Raw genomic sequence first — 14,752 nt, 5'->3', positions numbered from 1 at the left:
ATTTTGAGTCAGGTGACCCTGGTGCTAGAGGTGGTACTCAGCTGGAGGTTGAATGTTTGAAGGGGTACGGGACCACTGGTGTTGAGAATCATTGTGTCATCTGTGGTCCTTCTGTAGCTCAGTGGTCCTTCTGTAGCTCAGTTGGTAGAGCATGGCGCTTGTAACGCCAGGGTAGTGGGTTCGATTCCCGGGACCACCCATACGTAGAATGTATGCACACATGACTGTAAGTCGCTTTGGATAAAAGCGTCTGCTAAATGGCATATATTATTATTATTATTATATTATCTAAACCGCTGAAATATATTTTCCATAACTAAAAATATAGTATTTTCTGCTGTTTGAAGCTGGTGTACAAAACTGAAAATAAAAGATGCAAAGGTGAAACTTAAGAACAGGCAATGGGGGATGAGCATAAAGTGCATGTAGAGAATACATTCTTGCTTTACTCCATCAAGTACTGTCTCGCCCTTTCCCCCCCACACCTATGCAGGCACACACACTGTCTCACACACAAGAAGAGAGAACTGACTGTTACAGTGGCTGCTGTGACACAGGAGGGTGGGTATATTTCGGACCTAGGCCCATGGGAGCTATGTTTCCTCTTGTCCACCGATGCGATTCCCTGCCAATTAGATCATTCCTCCAAGCTGCGCTGACCAATTGTATGACCACTTCCTCAGGCTGTGTCACCTGCCTATTGGGTTCTCCATGGCGCCTGAGGCCTTTGGAATGCTTTGGACTCATCCAGCCAATTCTACATGCTCTTGCTGATTTCAACTGCTCTTCATTCACACCCTGCTCTGATTGCTTCAAATGTATCTGTGTTACACAATGGTTGGAATATGGTGGAAATGGGGTGTGCTGTTGTGTTGGAGAGTTTAGTTGTATGAACATTGTTTATGAATATTTATTTTGTTACTGGGTTTCTAGTACAATATATGCCAACAGACTTTTGTACATTTGTGTAGGTGGCTGTTCAGGTCCTGGCTGTAATAGTTGTAAATTCCTTGTTGACCTCTGTGTGTCTGATCCCATAGTGGAGCCCTGCCCATTTCATTAGCATGTAGGGAACACTGAGCCCAGCTTTAGGAGTAATATCCCTGTCGGCGCTGCTCCGCAGATTAATCTAATACCTCACAGTTCACACACGACCTACTTTCTCTTTTTGGTTGGTGACAGACACTGATTGAGCCGACAATATACATTCTGCAGACACACACGAGCCGACACAGTACATCCCCCCACACAAACACATGCACTGAAGATCTCTCCATACAGAGCTCCCTCTGCCCATGCAGTCTACTGTCCTTCCCTGTCCCTATTGATACCATGCACACACATGTAAGGCTCTGTTTTGAGTATGACTCATCGGTCAGTGCTCCTATTCAGAGACTGATGCCTCTCGCTGGCCACCCAGAGTATTGCACATGCTACACAGGACACAATTGGGGATATCCAAATGAAAGAGACCATTTGTCAGGCTCAGCTCCTCCCGTGTCACTGTCTTTTATGGGGATATTATTGCTCATCACACCGCTGGCTCACCCATCTCACCCCTTCCCCTCTCTGTATGAGTGGCACTTCCCTAACCATTAACTGATGCATATTCATCTAGTTAGATGTCAGATGAGAATGGTTACTTGTAATTGTAAGCTTATGGAAGTGTTGAGTTTCTCAATTTGTTTCCACCATGTTGTTAATGTGTAATATTCATGTACCATAGGTCTAGATTTCCTTTCATCACTTCTGCCTTTGTCTCCTATCCCAGGTTGGGACAAGCACTCGTATGGTTACCACGGTGATGATGGACACTCCTTCTGCTCTTCAGGGACTGGCCAACCATATGGCCCAACCTTCACCACTGGCGATGTGATTGGTTGCTGTGTGAACCTAATTAACAACACCTGTTTCTACACCAAGAATGGCATCAGTCTAGGTGAGAACTGCACAACAACAGTGCAGGGGAATAAACATCCAAGTTAACTGTTATATGAAAATGCACTATCCTTCACACATTTTGATATGTTCCCACATTTTTAATGTCTTCCACTCCATTAACATTTGTTTCTCTCTGTTTGTTCTTCAGGTGTAGCTTTTACAGACCTCCCTGTGAGTATTATACTGAAATGTGGACATATTTTATTCAATGTCAAGGACTTCTGTTGTTTTACATGTGTGTATATTGTGTAGCAGGGGTCTTAATCCAATTTTGCCCAGGGACCCCCTCCCAGTCAAACTGGCAACCCTGGGACCCCCTCCCAGTCAAACTGGCAACCCAGGGACCCCCTCCCAGTCAAACTGGCAACCCAGGGACCCCCTCCCAGTCAAACTGGCAGCCCAGGGACCCCCTCCCAGTCAAACTGGCAACCCAGGGACCCCCTCCCACTCAATCTGGCAACCCAGGGACCCCCTCCCACTCAATCTGGCAGCCCAGGGACCCCCTCCCAGTCAAACTGGCAACCCAGGGACCCAATCCCAGTCAAACTGGCAGCCCAGGGACCCCCTCCCAGTCAAACTGGCAACCCAGGGACCCCCTCCCAGTCAAACTGGCAGCCCAGGGGCCCCCTCCCAGTCAAACTGGCAGCCCAGGGACCCCCTCCCAGTCAAACTGGCAACCCAGGGACCCCCTCATACGTTAGCAAACAATTCTTTTTACGTCCAATTATAATTATAATTGTAAGAGGTGTAAACTCAGCCTGTTAGCTAGAAAGGTAACTCCAAACTTATATTTGCTATGAGCAGCTGTTTAACAAAGGTTAGTCATGTGTTAGCAAAATGAATGTCCAAGTCAAGAAAGCTTACCAGCAGCCAGCAACACTTGCTGAACTGGTAGCCTGTTTACCAGTGCTTTCTCAATGCCTATGTCAGATACTCCAGTGAGTGTAATTAGCTCCAAATGAGTGTAATTTGTTCAATATTAGGAATTGAGAAACAAAGTTCATGTAATTAGAAATAAGATGTTCTCCTATTTTCTACTGTAGATATGTAATTAAAACATGTTTATTCTATTGTGCTTCTATACCTGCATTGCTTGCTTTTTATGGTTTTAGGCTGGATTTCTGTATAGCACTTTAAGATATCAGCTGATGTAATAAGGGCTTTATAAATACATTTGATTTGATTGTTGCTAGCGATATTCATAAAAACATATTTTTATATTGTTGCGGAACCCCTGCAAGAGCCCCAGTTGAAAACCCGTGTATAGTACTCTACTGTTTCTTTGACTTCCTCATCTGACATTCTTTACTGGTGCCATTTTAATAGTATGTGTATTAGCCTTGAATATTATTTTGAATAGCATGACTGTCATCTTTAAATTAGGGTAATTCAGTAGCGGTAGCTTTGCTCCTTCCATTAATGATGATGATATGAATGTCCTATATTATTCAGGGTTGCCATGCCAATGGCATCGGAGGGGGTGGCTGCTGTTTTACGGGCTCCGAACCAACTGTGCTATTTTGTTTGTTTTTTCACATTGTTTAAATTATTTTTGTACTTATTTTGTACATAATGTTACTGCTACTGTCTCTTATGACTGACAAGAACTTCTGGACACCAGAACAGCGATTACTCAACTCAAACTGGATGAGGATTTTTTTCTTTAACGAGTCCGACACGAAGGATATACTGCTTTCTAGGGAGCGGCCCAAATCCCCGTCATTTGCGTGAAGAAAAGACGGAGAAAAAGGGAGTGGAGGTCGGGCTGCCTTCTGAGAATTCGTAGGCGAGTGAGTAAACCTCCAGCCCCAACAGATCCACAGATGACGCAATCTCAATCGCACTCCACACTGTCCTTTCTCACCTGGACAAAATTAACACCTATGTGAGAATGCTGTTCATTGACTACAGCTCAGCATTCAACACCATAGTGCCCACAAAGCTCATCACTAAGCTAAGGATCCTGGGACTAATCACCTCCCTCTGCAACTGGATTCTGGACTTCCTGACGGGATGCTCCCAGGTGGTAAGAGTAGGCAACAACACGTCTGCCACACTGATTCTCAACATTGGGGCCCCTCAGGGGTGCATGCTCAGTCCCCTCATGTACTCCCTTTTCACCCACGACTGCGTGGCCAAACACGACTCCAACACCATCATTAAGTTTGCTGACGACACAACAGTGTGATTACCGACAACATTGAGACAGCCTATAGGGAGGAGGTCACAGACCAGGCAGTGTGGTGCCAGGACAACAACCTCTCCCTCAATGTGAGCAAGACCAAAGAGCTAATCGTGGACAACAAGAAAAGACGGGCCCTGCAAGTCCCCATCAACATCAACGGGGCTGTAGTGGAGCGGGTCAAGAGTTATAAGTTCCTTGGTGTCCACATCACCAACGAACTATCATGGTCCAAACATACCAAGAGTTGTAACGCTTGCACGACAACACCTTTTCCCCCTCAGGAGACTGAAAAGATTTGGCATGGGTCCCCAGATACTCCCAAAAATTTTACAGCTGCACCATTGAGAGCATCCTGACCGGTTGCATCACCGCCTGGTATGGCAACTGCTCGGCATCTGACCGTAAGGTGCTACAAAGTATAGTGCGTACGGTACGGCCCAGTACATCACTGGGGCTAAGCTTCCTGCCATCCAGGACCTATATTCTAGGCAGTGTCTGGGGAAAGCCAAAACAATTGTCAGAGACTCCAGTCACCCAAATCATAGACTGTTATCTCTACAACCGCACAGCCAGAGGTACCGGTGCGCTAAGTTTAGGACCAAAAGGTTCCTTAACAGCTTCTACCCCAAAGCCATAAGACTGCAGAGCAATTAATCAAATGGCCACCCGGACTATTTACATTGACCCCCCCCCAGCCTGTCCGCCCCACCTACCGACATGTACAAATGACCTCGACTAACCTGTACCCCTGCACATTGACTCGGTACCCTGTATAAAGCCTCGTTATTGTTATTTTATTGTGTTACTTTTTATTTTTTACAGTGCCTTGCAAAAGTATTCGGCCCCCTTGAACTTTGCGACCTTTTGCCACATTTCAGGCTTCAAACATAAAGATATAAAACTGTATTTTTTTGTGAAGAATCAACAACAAGTGGGACACAATCATGAAGTGGAACGACATTTATTGGATATTTCAAACTGAAAAATTGGGCGTGCAAAATTATTCAGCCCCTTTACTTTCAGTGCAGCAAACTCTCTCCAGAAGTTCAGTGAGGATCTCTGAATGATCCAATGTTGACCTAAATGACTAATGATGATAAATACAATCCACCTGTGTGTAATCAAGTCTCCGTATAAATGCACCTGCACTGTGATAGTCTCAGAGGTCCGTTAAAAGCGCAGAGAGCATCATGAAGAACAAGGAACACACCAGGCAGGTCCGAGATACTGTTGTGAAGAAGTTTAAAGCCGGATTTGGATACAAAAATATTTCCCAAGCTAAACATCCCAAGGAGCACTGTGCAAGCGATAATATTGAAATGGAAGGAGTATCAGACCACTGCAAATCTACCAAGACCTGACCGTCCCTCTAAACTTTCAGCTCATACAAGGAGAAGACTGATCAGAGATGCAGCCAAGAGGCCCATGATCACTCTGGATGAACTGCAGAGATCTACAGCTGAGGTGGGAGACTCTGTCCATAGGACAACAATCAGTCGTATATTGCACAAATCTGGCCTTTATGGAAGAGTGGCAAGAAGAAAGCCATTTCTTAAAGATATCCATAAAAAGTGTTGTTTAAAGTTTGCCACAAGCCACCTGGGAGACACGCCAAACATGTGGAAGAAGGTGCTCTGGTCAGATGAAACCACAATTGAACTTTTTGGCAACAATGCAAAACGTTATGTTTGGCGTAAAAGCAACACAGCTCATCACCCTGAACACACCGTCCCCACTATCAAACATGGTGGTGGCAGCATCATGGTTTGGGCCTGCTTTTCTTCAGCAGGGACAGGGAAGATGGTTAAAATTGATGGGAAGATGGATGGAGCCAAATACAGGACCATTCTGGAAGAGAACCTGATGGAGTCTGCAAAAGACCTGAGACTGGGACGGAGATTTGTCTTCCAACAAGACAATGATCCAAAACATAAAGCAAAATCTACAATGGAATGGTTCAAAAATAAACATATCCAGGTGTTAGAATGGCCAAGTCAAAGTCCAGACCTGAATCCAATCGAGAATCTGTGGAAAGAACTGAAAACTGCTGTTCACAAATGCTCTCCATCCAACCTCACTGAGCTCGAGCTGTTTTGCAAGGAGGAATGGGAAAAAATGTCAGTCTCTTGATGTGCAAAACTGATAGAGACATACCCCAAGCGACTTACAGCTGTAATCGCAGCAAAAGGTGGCGCTACAAAGTATTAACTTAAGGGGGCTGAATAATTTTGCACATCCAATTTTTCAGTTTTTGATTTGTTAAAAAAGTTTGAAATATCCAATAAATGTCGTTCCACTTCATGACTGTGTCCCACTTGTCATTGATTCTTCACAAAAAAATACAGTTTTATATCTTTGTTTGAATCCTGAAATGTGGCAAAAGGTTGCAAAGTTCAAGGGGGCCGAATACTTTCGCAAGGCACTGTACTTCAGTTTATTTGGTAAATACTTAACTTTTTCATGAACTACGTTGTTGGTTAAGGGCTTGTAAGTAAGCATTTCACAATCTGGTCTACACCAGTTTTATTTGGCGCATGTGACAAATAGTTTGATTTGATCAAATTATCAAAATTAAAGGCAAGTTCTTCCTATTATGGCCAGATTGGGAATTGTGCGCTTGCCAAGGTGTGCAAAGCTAACATTGTATATACCTGTGTTCACACCTTACCTTCTACCCACAGCCAAACCTGTACCCCACAGTGGGCCTGCAGACTCCTGGAGAGATTGTGGATGCTAACTTTGGCCAGCAGCCCTTTGTGTTTGACATTGAGGACTATATGAGTGAATGGAGGGCTAAGATCCATGGCATGATCGCCCGCTTCCCTATCGGCGAGAGACTGGGGGAGTGGCAGGCAGTGCTGCAGAAGTAAGGGATCGACATGACACTTTTCACCCTAACATACTACTGTGTCTTTCTCTACTACTGTAAGGCTAAACCATGTCTTTGATTCTTCCAGTATGGTATCCACCTACCTGGTGCATCATGGGTACTGTGCTACGGCCACAGCCTTTGCCAGGGCTACAGAGACCTTGATCCAGGAGGACCAGACCTCCATAAAGAACCGGCAGAGTGAGAACCACACACAGGCTCCACACTGACAGTACCACAGAAACACTGAGGACCAATCAGTCATACATTTACTCACAGTCATACATTCAATCAGTTTTGAATGATAATATTCTTCTTTCTACACACAGGAATACAGAAGCTGGTATTGGCAGGGCGTGTTGGAGAGGCCATCGAAGCCACACAGCAGCTGTACCCTGGACTTCTAGAACACAACCCCAATCTACTCTTCATGTTGAAGTGAGCAGCCTTGAACCAACTATGGGACTCTTATGGGAGTGTTAATCTAAAGGTTTCATTTAAGAAGTATTGGAATTGTAAGGCTTAAATAAGCTGCTGGTCTTGTAGTGTCTTTGCAGGCTCAGTCAGGCACATACAACACAACCACAGGAGCATTTTGTCAGTAAAGCTCTGGCCTGCTGCCCAGCTGTGTGTTTATGGCACAAAGACATTAGATGACATTAATAAATACTGTGGTCTGCTGAGAGACATTTGAAGATGCAGACCCACAGCTAGGTGGCCATTTTTTAAGGCTCTCTTATAGAGGAAGAGAGGGGTTTGTTGTAGCAGTTACACAGAGAGGGAGGGGGCAGGGTAAGCACAAGGTCACAGTTGTTGCCGCCGAGGGAACTCCTGATTTGATTGGTCATGCCTGTTGCTCCATTTTGTCATGGAAGATGAGTGAGCAGAACAGAACAGGCCCTGATCTGTTTGACATTCATCCGGTCATAGTGACATGTATCCATAAAGCCAGATACTCATACTCCGTAACCAGTCGGACTTGTTCCTATTACATTTACACATTTCTGGGCACAAAGACATGATCTTATACAGCCCCACCTTTGCCGACTTCTGAAAGCAATGGAAGTTTTGCAGTAATTATAGTTGACAGTTTTCATTCAGACTGTTTTTGTTCAAGCAAGTGATATCTGACAGTTAAGCAGATTGAAAGGTTTAATATCAGATGGTACAATGTATTGCAGGACAAAGCATGTCAGACATTGTAGTAGATTGTAGACTAGATGTCAGACACAGTCATGGTTGCCCATATCGCCCAGGTGTCGGCAGTTTGTGGAGATGGTAAACGGTACAGACAGTGAGGTACGATGCTTTAGTGTCCGCTCCCCCAAGTCCCAGGACAGCTACCCTGGCTCCCCCAGCCTGAGCCCCCGACATGGAGCCACCAACCCCAATCTGCACAGTGCAGGTAAGGGAAACACACCTTCACACTTGCCTATCCATCTGCCCAGTGTGTTAAAAACACAAAGGAGATAAGCGAGAGTATTGTCTATCTATTGTATGTGTCTGTTTCACTCTGTCATCTCCAGGAGCAGACAGCCCCACATGCAGTAACGGGGTCACCCCTCCCAACAAGAACAAGAGCCACAACAAGTATCCAGGCGTCAGCTCTGCCTCCTCCTCCTCTTCTTCCTCCCCTTCCTCTGTCAATTACTCTGAGTCCAACTCCACTGACTCCACCAAGTCCCAGCCTCACAGTGGCACCAGCAACCAGGAGGAGACCAGGTGTGTGGCAAGGCAAGGGTCTATGTGTTTATTGTTTTTTAGCGTGGTTGCGTTTTTAACTGGTGTGGGAGAAAAGCAGACCATCTGCGATATTATGACAGATGACTGAACCTGTCCCTGTGTTTGTCTCCTCTGCAGTGACAGTGAGATGGAGATTGAGGCTGAGCACTACACTAACGGGGTGGCAGAGAACCCCTCTGCTCGGATCATGAATGGCACCTACAAGCACCAGGGAATCCTGCAAGCTCAGGACATCAGCCTGGGCAACGGAGTGGCAGGTACAGACGCTTGACACGTGCGCACACACATGCGCTTACTGTTTTGATTGTCAGGCGCACACACCTTGTCCCAGGTGTCAATGTCAAGACCACAATGTTTTCTTGGTCACTTTTGTCTATCTCTCTGTCATTATTTCTCTCCCTCTCTCTGACTGTCACTGTGTGTCTGCTTTTCTCTGTTTTTCCTTTCTGACTGGCTGGATATCTGGGGATGTGTGTTTCTAAATTGAGCTCAAACATAATCTAGTCAGGCAGATGTTTGTGTCGTCAAGGTTGCTAAATGAAATAGACAGCAGCATTTATTAATTTATTAATAGACAAGGTGTCTCACTGACATTATGAAAATTACTGAATGAAAGTGTATGTTTGTCCATATATCTTTTTTTTTGTACCCATATTTTTCCAAGAAAGTTGACTGAGAACACATTCATTTAGAACATGACCTGGGGAATAGTTACAGGGGAGAGGAGGGCAGATGAATGAGACAATTGGAAACTGGGGATGATTAGGTGGCTGTGATGGTATTAGGGCCAGATTGGGAATTTAGCCAGGATACTGGAGTCAACACCCCTACTCTTACAATAATTGCCATGGGATGTTTAGTGACCACAGTGAGTGTGTTATTATGTGAATTGTCAAATGCACTCTGTCCGTGGCTGCGCTTTGACTCTTGTGGCTGTGTGTGTCCTGGTAGAGGATAGCTGTGCTTCCAGACAGCTGTGTGGAGGGAACCAAGCAGCCACAGAGAGGATGATCCAGTTTGGCCGTGAACTGCAGGGCCTCAACGAGCAGCTGTGCCGTGAATACGGCAAGAACGTCACACACAAGAAGATGCTGCAGGTACCGGGGGGTTCACACAGTAGAAGACTGGCACACTGTTTGACACTGGCTGCGTTCACACAGGCAGTCCAATTCTAGTATTTATTTTCCCACTAATTGGTCTTTTGACCAATCACATCAGATATTTTCACATCAAATATTTTCACATCAGATATTTTCCAGAGCTGATCTGATTAAGTGAAAAAAATATCAGAATTGGACTGCCTGTGTAAACACAGCCTGTGACGAATTGTATAATTGTTAACCACCGAATGGGGAAGGTTTGGTTTATGGGTTATACTGCAGTTTACACACTACTACTTGTATATGACCATTGGAAAGTCTGTCTCTAGTATTGTTCTCTAACAATTAAGGTAGAGCCATTGAAAGTGTCTGATGTTCCCTCTGTATAAGACAGACCATTATACTGCTTCCAAATCATAGTCCTGAATGGGCTTTTACTGATCCTGCTGTTTTCTATCTCCCTATCCCTTTCTCTCTCACTTTTATCACAGGATGCCTTCAGTTTATTAGCATATTCGGATCCCTGGAACTGCCCAGTGGGGCAACAGCTAGACCCAATGCAGAGAGAGAATATCTGCTCTGCTCTTAACAGCGCCATCTTGGGTAAGGCTAAGTTTCACACACAGTACATAATGTCATGAGTAGTCCGATAAAAATAACTTTCACTCACACAAGCTATTTTTCTTTTTCTACAATATTTTTTTTGGGGGGGCAGTAACTCCCAGCACCACAAAAGTAATACGCTTGGTAGTGTGTATGTTAACTCTCTTCTAATGAATACACACTGCACATTTTCCCATGTACATGTTTGACTCACACATGCTTTATTAGCTAATGTACACACCCCGATGTTGTCTTTTGCCCCTCAGAGTCTCAGAACTTGCCTAAGCAGCCCCCTCTGATGCTTGCTCTGGGTCAGGCCACAGAGTGTGTCCAGCTCATGGCCAGGGTCCGCTCAGGGTCCTGTTCCTTCGCCAGAGTAGACAACTTTTTGCACTAGCCCCAGTCCAGGTGAGTCTGGACAGACACACACATACTTACTTCCCTCCCCTTATAGCACCACATCAATGCACTGTTTTACCTATAAGGAACTTTTTAGGAATGTTTTTGACTACACATGGCCCATGCTGTTAGCATCAAGTTTGATTGTAGGGTTACTGTTTGGAGTACAGTAATAGTGTTGTATAGATTACAATACAGCAGTTCCAAAAATGTTTATTTCATTCCTAAGGTAATGTTCAGGACTAAGAAGAGGTCTTTCCAATGGGTTGCCAGATGACTGAGGAAAGCATGTGTTTGAATTTGTGTGTCGCTTGCCATTTGGCAGAAGCAAATGGACAGGGGAATGAGTAGAACATGACAGGAAAGCTTATTTTTAATTTAGTATTATCAAATACAAAATGTGTGACTCTATTTAAAGAATTCATTATTATTCTGTTTATCTAGTCATGTTCTAGGTTTTATTTAGTCAGTTTGTTGTGCTCATCTTGGAAGGAAAAACAATCTAATTCCGTTTTTGTTTTTGAGTGGATTTCAATTCCCTACACAGTATTTTAAAGATGTCATCATATCAAAGAAATTCATGTTGGCATGCTTTGTCGTTACCAAGCAAGATACTCTGGTTTCTTTCATTCAGAACTCAGGTATTCACAGCACATTTGTCAACTCAGTATGGGATATTGTAGACAGAGGTATGTTTACCCAGCTGTTCAGTGGCTCCAATATAGGACCTGCATTTTTTGGTTCAAATTCTTACTACTTAGTATGACTTAACTCCAGAAGCTAATTTAATTTAAAGTTAAAGGTCTGAATTGGCTTCTGAAAATGTACACATGGCTGTAAGCCACTAACCTGCTGGTCACCTCAGAGCCCCATACAGCAGCATTCACCTCAGATCAAACAATGATGACACTGATTCATTTGTGAGTTTCAATATAAGTGTAGTATATTTCCAATCAAGTGTCTCCACTAGCTTGATATACACACAATTTAATGATATATTCAATAAAAAACTTAAACTGATTGCCAAATATAAGGCTTTTAATTTGACCTCCCCTTTTCTAATACCAATGGTACTTGCCATTGGCCACACTTAATTCATACAGTCAGTCATTAAGTCTTCATACCAGTGCTTTGACAGCCAGCCATTATCTTATCATCGCGAACATGCTTATTTTTCCGCTCTCTTGCGGTTCTATTTTTCTCACAACTAATGTGAAGCTGTCGCGTTAATACATAAACTCAACATAGACTCGGTCACTTTTACAAACATGTGACCTTAACTTTGTTCCTTTGTTTTTGTTTGTTTATTATAGTCAGTTGAATGTTTTTCTTTTTTTTTTCTTTCTTTCATTACAGTATGTATTGTCCTATTTTTAACAGATATTCTCTTGGCACATGGGACAGTTGTCGATCATTGATGTATTAACGCAGTATTTCACCCAGCCAGCAGGAGGCGCTCCACTGTGTGTTGAATGTAGTTTAGCAGATTATATTATGTTTGTGCTTCAGATTTGCTGCTGGCCACCATGAGATTGATATTGACATCCCCTGTACCTGTAAGACATATTGCAATGTGTTTCATTAACTCTTTTGACAATCCTGCAAAGCATGTTTGTGAAGCAAAGGGGTGGTGGGAGTAGAATATGTCAGCTTCTGTGTTGTTAGTGTTTGGTAGACTTTAATATGTTCACAAAGGCCATTTTGATTATTTTTTTTACCCAATCTTTACATTTGGACAACATCTATCGGCATCATGGGCTTATACCTGCTAAAATATATACAAAAACAAGAACAAATACCTTAACTTAATGTCTACCCTGGCCAAACCATAACCCAGACGATGCTGGACCAATTGTGCACCGCCCTACAGGAGTCCCAATCACGGCCGGGGCGGCAGGTAGCCTAGTGCTTAGATCGTTGGGCCAGGTTGCTGGATTGAATCCCCGAGCTGCCAAGGTAAAAAATCTGTCGTTCTGCCCCTGAACAAGGCAGTTAACCCACTGTTCCCCGGTAGGCCGTCATTGTAAATAAGAATTTGTTGTTAACTGACTTGCCAAGTTAAATAAAGGTTAAAAATAAATATTGTATTGCAGTAGGAAGTAAAATACTTTATTTATTTTACCTTTATTTAACTAGGCAAGTCGGTTAAGAACAAATTCTTATTTACAATGACTGCCTACCCCGGCCAAACCATAACCGGGACGACGCTGGGACAATTGTGCGCTGCCCTATGAGAGTCCTAATCACGGCCGGTTATGATGCAGCCTGGAATCGACCTCTGCACCACTCCGGGAGCCCTTTATCCCGAACCTGTTAAAGACTGACATACTGGGTGGGGCACATCATCTTTCAAGCACACCTATACACACTGTAACCCATGTTGGATGAGGTTTTAGTTGTTTTAATTCATGTTGCTTAATTAGTTCAATCTTTAGGTGGCGCTGTCCATTCGCATGAGTTTTCACTATAGAGTTTACCAGTAATTCTGAACAATACCTTCAGTGATAGACTTTCAATATTGGAAGCAGCCAGCAGATAGATTTTGATTATATTTTATGACATTATAGCAAAGCCTGCATCTCTTGAAGGCTTTCAAAAACTGGAAATGTTTTTTAAAATCCTATAGCCACCCAAAATGTATATTTTAAGATCATTCATTATGAAATAGATTGACTAATGTTTAGGTGTGTGTGTGTAGAAAGATCGTAATCCGTCGAGCTTCTCCTGGGACTTTTATAGACACACCTACACCTACTGTAGCAAACAATCTCCCTGTTCTCCTTTTATGTGTTATGTTTTTCAATTGGAGCTATCCATGCTTCAAATGGAGAGGCGAAGGGAATGGAATTAGAAATGAAAAACAACAAGCTGTGCACAATTTACTATTTTCTATTATTATTTTAATTTCATATTGAGTTTTGAGTTTAGCAATTGTGAGGTGAGTTACCCTCTACTTGGCATGAAACTTTTAGAACCTTTAAAACACACATATATATATATATATATATATATATATATATATACACACAAAAAGAGATTATAATGATAATAAAAAATTTAAAAAACATACCTATGTACTAGAAACATGATAAAGAAATATTGTATTCTGTTTAATTTTGACAGAATTATTTTTATTAAAATACACATCCATACGCATAGTTTTGGTCTCTTGTCATTATTTTGTGGATGTACTGCTTTTGAATGATGGTGACTTGAGGTTGGCTGAAAAGTTTAAATGTGTCCATCTACAGTACCAGTCAAAAGTTTACTATTTTCTACATTGAAATAACTGAAATAACACACATGGAATCATGTAACTAAAGTGTTAAACAAATCACCATATATTTTTGATTCTTCAACTAGCCACCCTTTGCCTTGACAGCTTTGCACACTTCTGGCATTCTCTCAACCAGCTTTACCTGGAATGCTTTTCTAGCCGTCTTAAAGGAGGTTCCATATATGCTGAGCACTTGTTGGCTGATTTTCCTCCACTCTGCGGTCCGACTCATCCCAAACCATCTTAATTGGGTTGAGGTTGGGTGATTGTGGAGGCCAGGTCATCTGATGCAGCACTTATACATGATCCCAAATGTGTTATTTCATAGTTTTGATGTCTTCACTATTATTCTACAATGTAGAAAAACTAAATAAATAAAAACCCTTGAAAGAGTAGGTGTGTCAACTTTTGACTGGTACTGTATATATGAGAACTTTGGTTCAAACTGTGATTGGAAGGGGCTTGCACTTGTATGGTTGAGGAACAGAATATGCAGGTGTGGTAAATGGCTCACTAGAGCCCCCTACTGGACACCAGCACTATTAAAGCTATGTAAATCAGTATTCAATTTGGCAAGTCAGTTAATTAAGAACAAATTATTACTTACAATGATGGCCTACCACAGCCAAACCCGG

The 14,752-nt window shown here is 43.0% G+C and overlaps 1 protein-coding gene across 2 annotated transcripts in view; it reads left to right on the top strand.

The window, feature by feature from the left end:
• LOC118396672 (ran-binding protein 10-like) overlaps positions 1-13,998 on the top strand; it is a 39,672-nt gene extending 25,674 nt beyond the window's left edge. The window contains exons 4-15 of one of the 2 annotated variants that reach the window (XM_035791005.2): positions 1,772-1,939; positions 2,090-2,112; positions 6,808-6,992; positions 7,084-7,196; positions 7,325-7,433; positions 8,252-8,400; positions 8,522-8,729; positions 8,856-8,995; positions 9,690-9,835; positions 10,330-10,441; positions 10,708-10,849; positions 11,070-13,998. In XM_035791005.2, the coding sequence (XP_035646898.1) occupies positions 1,772-1,939; positions 2,090-2,112; positions 6,808-6,992; positions 7,084-7,196; positions 7,325-7,433; positions 8,252-8,400; positions 8,522-8,729; positions 8,856-8,995; positions 9,690-9,835; positions 10,330-10,441; positions 10,708-10,838 (1,484 nt within the window). In that variant the 3' untranslated portion in view covers positions 10,839-10,849; positions 11,070-13,998. The remainder of the gene's footprint in view (positions 1-1,771; positions 1,940-2,089; positions 2,113-6,807; positions 6,993-7,083; positions 7,197-7,324; positions 7,434-8,251; positions 8,401-8,521; positions 8,730-8,855; positions 8,996-9,689; positions 9,836-10,329; positions 10,442-10,707; positions 10,850-11,069) is intronic. The other variant, XM_035791006.2, reaches the window with a different exon arrangement.
• Positions 13,999-14,752: the final 754 nt, after the last annotated feature.

The sequence above is a fragment of the Oncorhynchus keta genome, chromosome 17, assembly GCF_023373465.1.
Source record: "Oncorhynchus keta strain PuntledgeMale-10-30-2019 chromosome 17, Oket_V2, whole genome shotgun sequence".
NCBI classification, from domain to species: Eukaryota; Metazoa; Chordata; class Actinopteri; order Salmoniformes; family Salmonidae; genus Oncorhynchus; species Oncorhynchus keta.
This window is presented reverse-complemented; position numbering and strand designations above follow the sequence as displayed.